This window comes from Rhinatrema bivittatum, chromosome 3, assembly GCF_901001135.1.
Source record: "Rhinatrema bivittatum chromosome 3, aRhiBiv1.1, whole genome shotgun sequence".
In the NCBI taxonomy this organism is placed as follows: domain Eukaryota; kingdom Metazoa; phylum Chordata; class Amphibia; order Gymnophiona; family Rhinatrematidae; genus Rhinatrema; species Rhinatrema bivittatum.
The window spans coordinates 112,266,076-112,280,097 of NC_042617.1; the positions used below are offsets into that span (position 1 = coordinate 112,266,076).

General features: G+C 49.2%; 2 protein-coding genes across 7 annotated transcripts in view; one reads left to right on the forward strand and one right to left on the reverse strand.

Annotated features, from left to right (window-relative positions):
- The window catches only part of LOC115087006, a 326,242-nt gene extending 321,683 nt beyond the window's left edge, over nt 1-4,559 (reverse strand). For both annotated transcript variants that reach the window (XM_029593593.1, XM_029593596.1), the window contains exon 1: nt 3,705-4,559. In XM_029593593.1, coding sequence (XP_029449453.1) covers nt 3,705-3,866 — 162 coding nt within the window. In that variant the 5' untranslated portion in view covers nt 3,867-4,559. The remainder of the gene's footprint in view (nt 1-3,704) is intronic.
- C1D (C1D nuclear receptor corepressor) overlaps nt 1-14,022 on the forward strand; it is a 96,046-nt gene that overhangs the window by 29,914 nt on the left and 52,110 nt on the right. Inside the window, exon 1 of one of the 5 annotated variants that reach the window (XM_029593601.1) lies at nt 4,750-4,863. The exons of 3 other annotated variants lie outside the window; for them this stretch is intronic. In XM_029593601.1, the coding sequence (XP_029449461.1) occupies nt 4,765-4,863 (99 nt within the window). In that variant the 5' untranslated portion in view covers nt 4,750-4,764. Of the gene's footprint in view, nt 1-4,749; nt 4,864-12,466; nt 12,853-14,022 lie in introns of those variants that run through there. One more of the 5 variants, XM_029593599.1, reaches the window with a different exon arrangement.

A 14,022-nucleotide genomic window follows, 5' to 3' on the forward strand; every position in this document is an offset into this window, starting at 1 on the left:
GAGAAGTAAATGGGTAGGAGGAATGGAGGAAAATGGGAGGAAGGAGGGAAAGAAAGGATGTAAGATATGAGAATATGAAAAATTGATCTATTTTTCTCTATTTCTGTTTTGCTGGGTGTTTTTGCTGTCTCCTTCCCATCTAGCTGTTCTCCCTCTCTTGACTTCTCCCTCCTATCCTGATCTACACCACTTTTTTCCTGTGGCTTCAACAGCTGCACTTATGCTTGGCATGGACTCCAACTTCAGTGGTAGTGCCTCCACTCTTTCTTGACCTGGATTCCAGTGACAGTCATTCTCCCTAAGCCTGGTGTCAGGCACCAGTTCCCAAAGTCTAAGCACCTGGGCAACCTGCCGCTGTTGCAGGAGCTCTAGGGAGTGGTCCCGATTCCGGGGAGATCGGTGTGCCCTTGGACCACAACGTGATTACAGAGAGCTCCATAGAAGCGCCGAGGCAGGCAAGACGTGTCCAAACATGGGTGGACAGATTGACCACCGGAGCCCTGACCTCTGCCGAACCTGAATGCACTGGGGAAGAGCCAGCAATGCAATGCTGGTCTCTGGGTTAGCCCTCTGGCCACTCGATAGCCCTTTCGGACCTGCCACTTGGGAACGGCAGATGTGACAGGATGGACAGAGGTCAAGGACAGGCGATGGTACTGGAACTTGGAACAAGACAGGAACTCGGAGACTTGGACAAGGCTTGGAGACTTGAACAAGACGAGGTTACTTGGAACTTGGTCGAGACGAGGATTCTTAGAACTTGGAACAGATGAGGATGAGGACTCTGGATACTCGGAGACTTAAGACAGGCACTGCCCCACAGGACGCCCTACATAGTGGGTTGGTCATGGACCACCCTGTCCCAGTGTGCGCCCTACACAACCTAAAGAGGCTGGTCATGGACCACCAAGAGAGCGGGACATGTGCAGGACTGAGGCGCAGGACAAAGGAGGAATCAGGACTCTAGCCACCGGAAACGGACACCAGATCAATACGGATTTACTCCCAGGAAGGTTGGCTGGAGATGAGGTCTGGGGCGAGACAATGCTGAACCCGGAGCTAGGAACTAGTGGTTACATCAGGATCAAGACTCTGAACTTGGAACTCAGGAACTTGGAAACATCAGGATTCGGAATTGGAACTCGGAACTTGGAAACATTAGGATTAGGATCAGGATTCGGAATTTGGAACTCGGAACTTGGAAACATCAGGATCAGGATTCGGAATTTGGAACTCGGAACTTGGAAACATCAAGATCAGGACTTGGAACTTGGAAACATTAAAACAAGGGTCTTCCGGAGGCTTTAGCTCTGGATATCAGGGTGCTGGGACATCTGGACATCAGGGACCTCGGGAGATGAGGACATCATGGAAGTCTGGAACACGAAGCATGGAACATCAGGTACTTCTGGACCGGGGACATCAGGACTAGGAACATCTGAAGATTGGGACATCTGAAGACAGGAACATCTTGAAGACAAGACAGACGAGGATGCAGGAACCGACGAGAGACCAGGACATGGAACAAAGATGAAGACGAAGGATCAGAAATGACAGATGAAGACTAGAAATCCCACGAAGAAACAGAGTGCCTTGAAGAAGTGAGGATGGACTTAGGAGCCTCCTTGACAAAGAGCTGGAACAGCAGAGAATCCAGGAGCAGGCAGATCCTTGCGAAGGCAACCACAGGCTGACAGAAGGCCCTATTTTATAGGACTGAAGAAGGACATGCCTCAGGAACGTCATCAGGTGGAGCCAGGAAGGACTGCCCATCGCTGGCCCTTTAAATAGAGAAGAAAGGTGCGGCCTCATGCCTAGTAGGTGGGCAGAACCTTGGAGAATGGCATCCATGGTGCAAGGAGGAAGCAGGCCCCCGATGTCGGCAGCTCCCTGCCACAAAGAAGAGAAGATTGATGGCAGCTCCCTGCTGCAAGAAGAGGCGCTCCGGGGCGGCCTCCTGGCTGCAGACGAATGCGTTGGTGGCGGCCTCCAGGCCGCATGAGGGAAGCAAGTCCGTAGTGACCTAGCCATGAAGAGTGGAAGGGGGCGGCAGCAAGGAAAGCGGTGGAGTCAGCAGTGGCCTCCAGGCCGTGAAAAGGACATCGGCGGCTGGCCCGCTGCATGGAGGAAGATGGTCAGAGGTCTCCAGGCTGCATGGAGGCCTGGACAGCGGCGGCTCCCTGCTGTGGGCAGCGGCGGAACTGGCAGCGGCCTCCAGGCCGCAAAGGGATGACTGTCAACAGTGATGGCAGCGGCGGCCTCCAGGCCACATCAGGGGAAGCAAGTCAGTGGCGACCTAGCCGCGAAGAGTGGAAAGGGGTGGCGCCCAGGGCGCAAGGAAAGCGGCGAAGTTGGCAGCAGCCTCCAGGCCGTGAAGATGGTCGGCGGTCTCCAGGCCGCTTGGAGGCCTGGACAGCAGCGGTTCCCTGCAGCAGGCAGTGGCGGAACTGGCGGCGGCCTCCAGGCCGTGAAGAGATGACAGTCTGCAGCAGCGGCGGCCTCCAGGCCCCGCTGAAAGGTGAGAGGCTGCTTGTGGGCCTAGCCCCCAAGCAGCATCTCAACAGCCGCTCAAGTCTTATCCAGTCCTGGTGAAGAAAGTGGATGTAGAGGAGGAAAGGAAGAGGAAGAGAATGGATTGTGGAAGGGAGGGAAGATGACCAGTAGATGAGAAGAAGAAATAGATGGGAGAGAGTTGAGTGTAGAAAAGCAGTGTATTAGGAGGTTAGAGACGATTTGTAGAGACAGAAGAAGAAAACAAGTGGGAGAAGTGTACACTTTAAGTAAAACACAAAATGTGTTTTATAGTTTTCTTGGCTCTACTTTCCTGGCCCAGCTATGAGGGGTTCTTTTTATGTATGGATCTGGCTCATTTGGCAGGAACGTTGGAACCCTGGCAATATGCTTGCCTACACGATTTCAGAGATATGTGTGCATGGGGAAGGACATCTGGTCTATGCTTATGGGCAATAGAACAACGGACAGAAAAAGCAAAAGGCACTCAGCACTGGTGAAACACACCTAAAAGGAATTAAAACTGAAATAAACAAAAGTGGGGGGAAAAAATCAATGAATAAAAACAACAAAAGACTCCCAAGCCCAATTTCTGCTCCTGGGGCCAGCTGGATCTGGTGGGAGAGGGAGTCTCAGCCATTGCACAAGGGCAACATCTGGTGGCCAGATGCAACATTCATGCATACTGTATTCCAGAAAGGGCAGTGGTCTGTGACCCTTGGCCGATGTCTGTTGCTGCAACAGATGAGCTTGATGGGAGGGGGGAGGTTATATAAATGTGGGGAAACAGTGGTGTTATTGTGAGTGAAGGCTCATGACACTGTAGTCCAATAGGCACTAATTCCAATTGAGTCAGAAGCCCAAAGAAACAGGAACAAACTGTTGAACACCCTCAAAATAACTAGATACCCACAATATTGGATAGAAAAATATTTACTTTTTACAATTAAAACAAGTAATTGCAATAAAAATAGCATTGTGCCTATTAAATAATGTAAACTATGGAAGTTATGAAAATATACTACAGAACTGTCACAGAGATTTGAAAATCAAGCCACAGAAATACGCATGAGCGGCCACAGGCCTTAGCTGTGCTTACTTCTGCAGCTTTAAGAAATTTATATTTTTTTATCTACAAAATAATACTCAAACTGCACAGGCACAAAATAAGCAAAGAAGGTGGAAGAACTCACCAGAATACTGTAGGAGGCTCCACTGTCAGCAGTCAGCAAGTCCAAGCTAATTTTTGCCACATTGCTAGCCACTACAGCTTTATAGCTAGTAATATCGGCTTGGAAAGGAGGTTCCAACTTTCCACGAGAAATAGCAAATTTCTTTAAATCACAGTTATTCATTTCTTCTGCAGATACAGAGAATCAGGCAGTTCTAAATACTACTTTAATTCTCCGCAAGAAGTTTGAGCAGGGTTATCAGTGTTTGTTACTGGAGTGAGTCTTGTCAGTTTTAGTGTTGGTCATGGAGGTGTCTCGGTGCTGGTGTCAGAAACAATGTTGATTTGGCTTTTGGTGTTACTATCGGTATCAATGATAGTATCGATGCTGGAGTCAGTAGTAGTCCTGGTATCCGTCTCAGTGTTGGAGTAAATGGTCGTCTCGGTGTAAGTGTTAATGGTAGTCTCTGTGTCTGTCTCAGTATTGGAGTCAGTGGTAGTCTCCGAGTCGGAGTCAGTAGTAGTCTCAGTATCCGTGTCAGTGGTAATCTCGGAGTCTGTCTCAGTGTTGGAGTCAGTAGTAGTCTCAGTGTCCGTGTCAGTGGTAATCTCGGAGTCTGTCTCAGTGTTGGAGTCAGTAGTAGTCTCAGTGTCCGTGTCAGTGCTAATCTCTGTATCTGACTCAGTGTCAGAGTCAGTGCTAATCTCGGTGTCTGACTCAGTGGTAGTCTGAATGTCGTTTTCAGTGTCCGAGAAGTTCACCACTGACTCTATGTTGGAATTAATGGTAAACTCGGTGTCCGTCTTGGTGTTGGACTCAGTGGTAATCTCAGTATTAGAGTCAGTAAGAATCTCTGTGTCCTGTGCTGAGGGCACAGTAAGGTTCAGAGCTTGGCAACAACAAAGGACACTGTATCCGTGGTAACAGCTCCTGTCTCCTCTGTATGGAAACTGAGTTCACAAGCAAATCCTGTTCGATGCCAAAATAAAGAAAACCCACATTTACTTAACGTTAATGAACAGAAATTGAAAAATGTCTGATGTAATATACTAAAAAAAAAAAAAAAAAAGACCGAATACATATGTGTAAATTAGACAAACAAGACCACAGCTCCCAGAACTCCAAGCGGCACTTGACTGGAAGTGCTCCTAGCGAGGCGATTGTTTCCTGTGAGTGGAAGGTAAGAGGCCAAAATTGGACATAGCAGTTAATCAGGAAAACATTACCCCATTCCACTCCCTCCTCTCGCAGGGCACCACCTCCCCCTCCCCCCAAGAGCTACTCCGCCATATCTGAAGAAATTGAAGCCTGAGCGGCTTACAGTGCAGCTGATTGTTCCCAGTACCAGGATAACAGGGCGAGATTACCAACTGAGCAGCGAGGTCAGGGAGGGGAGGAGGAAGGAAGAAATTGGGAAATAAGGAAGATGAAGGAGGACAGTGGGGTGGAGATAGGGAGCGAATAAGAGAGGATGATGGAGAAGCTGTGGGAGTGGGTTGTAGATTAGGGTAGAGAGAGGCAGGCAGATGGTAGAGGAAAAGAATGGGGAGATGGAAACAAAACAGTATGAGGAAGAGGGAAAATAGAGGCAGGCTGTGAGTAGGGAGGTATACAGAGAAGTGTATTTTTAAAGATTAAGTAGCAGAACTATTTAATATAGTGTATTATTTTGCATTTTGCTGTTGACCATTACATGAAAAAAGGATATTCTGTGTAAAGTTCAGTGTGGTATCATTTTAATTAAGAATAACTTTTGGGTGAGGCAGAAATAATACATTTATTTTGTAGCTTTTGCAGTGTCTGCAGCACAGTACAAAGTTAGCTCGCTAACATGGGGAAGAAAGACACTGTGCTCGATTCTTGTCCTATTAAATCCCCTTAATAAATACGCAACAACAACCTGTTAGCCGCAGTTTAATAATGAGCCCTTATATCAACTTTAACAATAACAAAACACCCCCTCCCCCAAATGCTCTCCTCCCCCGCCCTTTCCTTGGCCTCCACCACCTTAAAACCCCAATGGTGGAGTTGCCTGCCCCCCTTTCCACTTGCTCCGCCTCGTACCAGCAAGAGCAAGCTCCACCGTGAACCTTAGCCCCACAGTTCTCCAGTCCTCCCGTGTAGCAGCCCCCCCCAACTACACAGGGCACTCCCCCCTCCTCCAGCAACCAACTCCCCCCCCCCCCCCCCCCCGGCATTACAATATAACAATGGGCTCGGGTTTACTGCCACCACTGCGACAATTATAACTTGATACAGCAATGCTTAATATCCAAACAATATAACAAGGGCGGGCGGGACAAAATCCTGGCGCTCCTCACTCCGTTCGTTCCTTCTGATTCTGCCGTCCGTCTGCCCTGACGTCACTGAGTTGCTAGCCAATCCATTTCGCGCATTCAAACCTATCCCCTAAGTGCTTTCTCCTAATCCCCCCTCCTCCTCCTTTTCCCTCCCCTCTCTTCCCTCATTGTCTTCACTAGCCTGCCCTTCCCCCATTCCTCCTTCCTTTCCCTCTCGCGCGCTTTTCCCATGTTATGGCCGCCGCGCTGTATTCCACAGCACTGCTTGTCTTAACATGGGAAAGAAAGACACTGCGCTCGGTTATTGTCCTATTAAACTCCCTTAAATACGCAACAACAACCTGTTGGCTTTAAAATAGGCCGCAGTTTAATAATGAACTAACCCAAGCCCTTACATCAACTTTAACAATAACAAAATACCCCCTCCCCCAAACACCCTCCTCCCCTGCCCTTTCCTTGGCCTCCACCACCTTAAAACCCCAATGGTGGCGTTACCTGCCCCCCTTTCCATTTGCTCCACCTCGTACCAGTGAGAGCAAGCTCTACCGTGAACCTTAGCTCCACGGTTCTCCGGTCCTCCCATGTAGCAGCCCCCCCAACTACACAGGGCACTCTCCCCTCCTCCACCAACTAACTCCCCCCCCCCCCCCCCCCCCCCCCCCCCACCTGGCATTACAATATAACAATGGGCTCAGGTTTACCACCACTAACAAGCCGACTATCGGCTTGTTCCCCCACTGCGGCCCTATTTTCCTTCCACTAATCTCCCTCTCTAACCCCTCTTGCAGTGCATTGTTAAATAAGTTCATCCCCAATTCCAAGAGATGGACCCCGTCCCCACTAAATAATCCCGCTTCAATTTCCCAAGACCACGAATGTCTTACCCAAAAGCCTCCTTCTCATCCCATCCACTTCCCCATCTGTCTGTTTAATTTTTTCACCCCCGAGTTCCAAATGGTTTCCTCCTTGTTCTTCAAACGGACAATAATGTCCAACCACCCTACCCTCACCTGAGGCCATCTTATCATGACTTGCGCCAAGTACTACTTTATGCATATAAGCAGGGCCTGGCACATTTTGGAGCCGACATCACCTCCTAAGTGTTATAACAAAATATCAGGAACACCCCACATGTGAATCCTTTCTTGTAAAAACGACCGCAAATCGTCCCAGTGCATGCCTCTTCAACTGAACCATGCCAGCTGCCATCCCAGTCGCTCCAATTTCAAGTTTTCCCCATAGGGACGTTTCAATGCTCTCCTCTGGGCTCTGTGTATAAACGAATGGCCCACAATCCAGGCACATCCGTTCCCGCGCCTCCGCCCCAAAAGCTCTGAAACAAAAGACATACTTATTAATGCAGCTATTCCTCCCGACCCCCTCCCCCACCCTTCCCACCCACTCCACCCTTTCAATTATCCTCCCCCATCTGAATGTACTCACGAAAAGCCCTGGACCTCCATCTCCCTATACTCTGAATCCCCGCATCTGTTAGCCCCGCCTCTTCCGCTGACGTCGCCGCCCCAGTCCTGAAGAATTCGAGCTATACCGCTGAATATCCCTGCTGTCCGCAATAACCACTCTACGTAACACCGGTGCAAACTGATATCTTGTCAACACCGATCCATCTGCGTGTACTAGAAAAAAACCGTCCACGGCTGGTTGTATCCAAGCATATAATATTGCAGTTTGTACCGGGCAGGCCACCGCACTCTCGGCTGGTAAAAGATTGATAAATGTGCCTTTCCCTTATTTATCAGTTTTGGATTTTGGAATAAACAACGTTACGGACTGTTCCTTAATCCAAACGCATTGCAACGTAAGTCTTTTAGCAGTCACGCTCCTTCTGGACTGGGCTATTAAGTCACTGACTCTCATGGCACCAAAGAAGGCCCACGAAAACGCCAATCGAAATAGTGCCACTTCGAACCTAGACCAACATACCTGGTTTAATAGAACTGCAAATCGAATCAAGTCATAATATCTAATAGGTAGCCTTTGATCCCTGTGTATGCCCACCCTTTTTTGCCAACCCCCGAGAACTTTTTGCAACCTAAAACTTTGCATGGGATTACCCCATCCCTTCAACTTTTGAAAAAATGCGAAACCAGCCAGTTGCGCTCTTACAGTGGCCACTGAATAACAGGCTTGTTTTGCCCACAGCACAAAACCAACCAACAGACCTTCAGGCACTTTTCCCTCTGACCATCCCCAATGCTGCAGATAGTTTGCTAAGGCTGCGCTTCCTTTTAAATACCTATTCCACGTACTAGGGGCCACTGAGCCCTGTATTAACTCCCATTCATCTTCGTAATCTGTCTCTCTTAAATATCCACCTTCATTCCTGTGCATGGATGCCCTGGAACCTTACATGAAAAAAGAAATCGTCAACTGCCTGCTCACTTGCTGGTCTCTGCCGACCTCGTTCTCCCCTTTCTGTGCCTACTTGCCCCTTACCTGGTAGTTTGTTTGTTTATTTATTTATTTATTTATTACAATTTTTTTTTTTTAAATGAAAGCAGGACTAGTAACCCCACTCTGTACCATGCCCTCCCCGCCTGGCCCTTACTGCCCCTCCCCTCTCGTGCTGCCCTGACCCCAACCGTACTCCTCGCCCCTCCTCCCTGACTTTGCCTCTACAGACCCACCCCTCCCGCTACCCAATCCTAACCTTGTCCCGTACCCTGTATCCCTGCTGACATGTTAAGGTTTTGTACCCTTCATGATCGCTTTGGCATTGGCTTGTGTGAACTTCATACTAGAGTGAACGCCATTGCACACCACACAAGCATGCATTCAGGAATTAAGCAAATGGCCCTTTTGAATCTCCAGCAAGCATCATTGCTTGCCGTGCCCGCTTTAAATTCCCTACCTCCTTGGCTACTGCTTCCCGTCCCTTTATCCGCCCAGGAGGTACCTCCTGTACCCCCTATTCCTCCCACTAATCCTCCCGTAGTCTCCACCCCTGCCTTTCCTGTCCTTGCACCTTTGTTGGTCATCTGTGTAAGCCATAAGTTAATGTCTTGCGTGCCCCAGGACATGAATTTGTTGCCTGCCATTTTTTCCCTGAATTTCTCATCATAGTTGAGCCAAGCCCAACCTTCACAATCTTTAAAAGCCCCAAGGATACTGTCACAATATGCTAATAACGCCCCATGTTGTTCAGGCATGCAATGCCCTACAACGCTAGCTAATCATAGGAAACCCCTCATCCAATTCAGAATGTTCTTAGGCACTTTTGTGCCTGACTCCCTCTCACCCTTCCTCTTGCTGCTCTTTCTCCGCCATCTCTTGCAACCCCTCCTACCATCCAGTAATGAAAAATGTTAACATACTGTCTCCGTCTGATTCTGCTGCGCAAATTGCCTGGTAACCCTTCCCACAATTCTGTTAAAGATGCCAAAGCAGGGTGACCCTTGTCCTGATTCGGCCCTAACCCACTAGCCCGCTCCGCTCTGGCTTTGGACCTGGAATCCGAAGAAGACTCCGTTGAAGAACTGCTATCAGTAGAACTTGACGAAGCATCCCTCCGTCGTTTTGTCCTGCGTTTGTTCTATTCCTTCTTATCTCCGTCCCTCTCATTACCTTCATCCACGCCCAGGATCCTGCTCCTGGCTGCCTCCCTGCCAGCTCTGACCTGCCGGCTTGTCTGCTGCATCTCGTTCCGATGTGCGCCAACTGACTACCCGTGTCTCATCGCTCCTTGAAGTGCCTGGAAACTCCTTCTCCATCGTACCTGGAATAACAAAAAGACTGGCCGCAGTGCCTGTTCCCAACACCTTTTGCTGATCCGCTTCATACTGTCCCAAGTTCTGCTTCCTTTCCCCTTCTGGCACACCGTAAAATTCCTTGCCTACTCTTTTGCGAGTTAATTCTGCCCTCTGTCCCACTGTCATAGAACTCCCACCCTCACCCATGTACCAAGCTGGCCATCCCCCAAAACACCGCTCTCCAGCCGCTTCCCATGGGGGGGGAACCTCATAGATCATGGCTGAACACCCTGGATTCCCTGCCTGCCTCCCTCTCACTTTGCATCCTACCGCACTCACCGCACACATGTGCCATCTCCTCTCCTGTTTGGTGGTCTCCTCTGCTTGGCCTCCGATCCGCTCCTTTTGGGCCTCTGCTCCTTCTCCGTCCTTCCTCCCTGTACTCTGGGCTAGCATCTTTTCCCTTCCTGTGCTCTCGCTGTCCGCCGCTGACAATGGGTCCTCGCCTCGCCTGTCGGCTCTGTCCCTCGCCGCTATACTCTCTTCTGCACCGCACCTCCTTTCCCAACCTCTGTCAGGCTCCCGATCATCTGCGCACTCGCCGGGTGCGTGGCTTGCGTCATGTCACTGGCCCTCGCCGGACCCCGGCTTCTCCTTATTGCGCTGGGCCTACTCCTCTCGTTATCGGGCCCTATAGGAGAATCAAAGTCAGACCCTGTGGCGTGCAGGAACAGATCCAGCGGGAGTTCGGCTCTCCCTCGGCTCGATATCTGCGCCCCCGGGCCAGCTTCGGGCCCGCTTTCGCCCGAACTGGCGGCTTGCATCCCAGCCGCCTCCGCTCCGGGTGCTGCTGGGGGGAGGTTGCCTCGATCCCACGCCGGCCGGACAAATCACGTTGCCACTGCGCCCTGACGCTCTCATTTTTTAATTGTACGCCCGTCCGGCCCCGACCTGCTGCCTCGCTCTCCGCTCCTCCTCATCCCGCGGTCAGGAATTAAAGCAAATAATTTACTTATTTTTTAACTCCTGTGAGGACAAAATTCTGGTGCTCCTCTCTCCGTTCGTGTCTTCTGATTCTGCCGTCCGTCTGCCCTGACGTCACTGAGTTGCTAGCCAATCTATTTCGCGCATTCAAACCTATCCCCTAACTGCTTTCTCCTAATCCCCCCTTCCTCCTCAGTTTCCCTCTCCTCTCTTCCCGCCTTGTCTTCAATCCTCCCTCCCTCCTCCTTTTCCCTCCCCTCTCTTTCCACCTTGTCTTCACTAGCCTGCCCTTCCCCCATTCCTCCTTCCTTTTCTCTCTCGCGCGCTTTTCCATCGTTTTGGCCGCTGAGCTGTATTCCACAGCACTGCTTGTCTTTATTCTTAACTGCAGTAGGGAAGTTTCATGGCCATATCCTCAGTCCTAATTGGTTTTGAGTGTAGACATAATGTGGTCCATTTTCAGCCGCTGTGTGGCTCTGCTAGCTAGCTAGATAACTTTATCTGGCCAACTAGCAGGGTATATTCAGCGGCACGGTTGCACTGCTGAATATACCTTACTATCTTAAAATTAGCTGGATAAGTTTATCTGGCTAATTCCATACTTCCCTGGAATGCTTCCCACCTGCCCCTAGAAAGCTTCGACTTTTCTGGCCAAATTCTAACCGGATATCTAGTTATCTGGCTAAAATTCAGCTCAGTAAGTGGCTGAGGATGTCATTTTTGCCATTTAGATGGATAACTTTAAAGTTATTCTTCTAAATGGTTTTTCGATATGGACCTAAACATTTTACCATAGACCTCATATAATATCTGCAGTTTGTTGGAAGTTTTGATGAGGAGCAGGTACAGAGTTTGAGTTAAATAATTGCATTCACTTGTATTCAATTCTCTAGCCCCATATCATTCATCTCACTCTTCATGTTTCTATTCTTACATACCCTCATCCCCTTATGTTTGTTTTCTTTGGTCACTTTGATGGAATTGGATACTTTGAGGTTTCCCAAATTGTAAGCAGTGTTTCTAATTGATACTTCATAATGAAGATTTGAGAGACTTCAGCATGTCATTTTGAAATGATTTGATGTGATGCAGAAAATGGGGGAAATGTCCCCTTACTGATTTTGAGTAGCGGGAACTTTCAGCATCATGCTGTACAATCTTTCCTGTACTGTTGAAAACCTTATCTGCTGTAATGGCATTGCGGGATATGAATTTGATTTAGTAAATGCAGCATCCATGACCAGCTAGAATTGGTCAGGTCCTAGTTGTTAGTTTCCAGAAAGAAACAGCAGATTGAAACTCCGGAGGCAGACAAGTCCGTTAATGCTTCTTAGGTAGGCAGGCACGAGTATTGCCACCTCCTACATCTGGGAATGAGCAACAGAAAAGTGATTTTGCTTCCAAGTAATCTCAGTTGGCCACTGTTGACATGGCCGGCTTTTGGAGCGGTCATACAGGGTGCCCTATGCTAGGGGGCACCACTGCTCCCCCCCCCCTCTTCTCCAATGTAACTGCTGTGATGGGGGGTTTGCTCGGGGCCCACCTGCTGTTCATTCTGCCCCAGTGCTCTTATTTTTATTTAATACTGTTTCTTTACTTTGTTTCTCCTTTTTGTTTTATGCCTGCCCCTGCAGCAGTGCCACTATAACTGGGCCCCTTTAAGCATTGCAGCAGTGATGATGCCATTGTTGTGTCGCCAGGCCCAGCAGCATCCTTTTTTTCAGTGGTGGGAGCATGCCCAAGGCTCTCTGCTGCTGTCAGGACCTTTCATGTGTTGGCTCTGTGAAGCAGCAGGAGCCATTCTCCTTTGCCACAGCTAGTGTGAAAAGCAGAGGCAGCAGCCTCTCTGCGCTGCCACAGCACAGAAGAGCAGTGACAGTGGCCTGATTGCTCCATCCCACCCCTGAGGCATAGCTAGTCTTGTCCTTTCTTTAGGCTGTGGGTGGAAAGGACAGGCCTCCACATCCTCAGAAATTCCATGAGATGGAAGGAAAGACCCTCCTGCAGCTGATGGATGCCGCCGCTGCCTCCTCTTCTGCTGCTCCTGCCCAGGGTGCATCACTAGGGCTAGGACAGTCCTTCACCCAGCCAGCTTACTCCATCCAGCCTTTGCCAAGGGGCATCTTCAGGGGCATGGGTGCCCCCTTCCCAAGACAAGCATCAGCAGTGCCTAAGGTTTGTAAAAGCCTAAATTTATCACAGGGTGAGCAAGATTGGGTAAGGTTAGTGCTGAATGAGGGAGGGGAGAAGAGCTCCCTGAAGGGTCTGCAGGTGGTGGTCTTATTAAAACCAGTAATTTCTCAGCGGGGGTGCCAATTTCAGTTTTTGCACATTGCACCAGTTGGCTTAAAACTGGTGCAATGTGCCAACTCTCCATTTCCTCTTCCGGGCCGGGGAGGGGGAGGGGGAAGAAGAGAGCACGCCGGTGCCGCTGACTCCAGCTGTCCTGCCGCATTCCGCCCGGGCTGACAGCATTTTAAGCCCGGGCGGAGGAGGACCGGGGAGCAGCTGGGTCAGCGGGAAAGTGTGGCGACTGTCTGCGAGCCAGATGCAGCCCTCAAAAGAGCCATATCTGGCTCGCGAGCCATGGGTTCCCGACCCCTGAGTTAGACAAATCATTTTTCTAGTAGTAAATAAAAGCAGCAGAATTATAGCCCTGGCTGATGATCTCCAGTGCAGTTTAGGATATGAAGAGTATGTTATTTTGATACTTCTAGATCTATCGGTAGGTTTCACTATCATTGACATACAAATCTTATATAGAAAAGCTGAGTGGGATATGTTTCAACAATACTGTTCTGAGTTGGTTTGGTTTGCTTCCTTTCTGTCTGCTAGAACTCAAAAGCTTATGATAGGAAATACTGATCAGAGAAATGGTTACTGAGGTATGGGAGTCCTGCCGGGTTCTACCCTAACCCCATTTTGTTTATCATTAATTTCCATCCTTTAGGGGAGATTTTCTAGAGGTTTGGGGTTAATTGTCAGATATATATGGCAACATTTAAATTTATTTGCCTGTGCACAGAGACCTAACGGAAATGGTATCTGTGCCAAATACCATCTTAATTTGAAGGAAAATACATTAAAATGTATTCCCTCCCCCCCCCCCACCCAAAGAAAATAGAAGTTATATGGATTGGAAAACTGGGCTCTCTTGCATTTAACAATTCTTTTGACTTTGTAGTGGTTAGAGCAGCAGACCGAGAACCAGGGAAGCCAGGATTCAAAACTCACTTCTCTCACTGTTGCTTCTTAGAACATAAAAACTTAAGGCTTGCCATACTGGGTCAGACCAAAGGTCCATGAAGCCCAGTATCCTGTTTCCAACAGTGGCCAAGCCAGGTC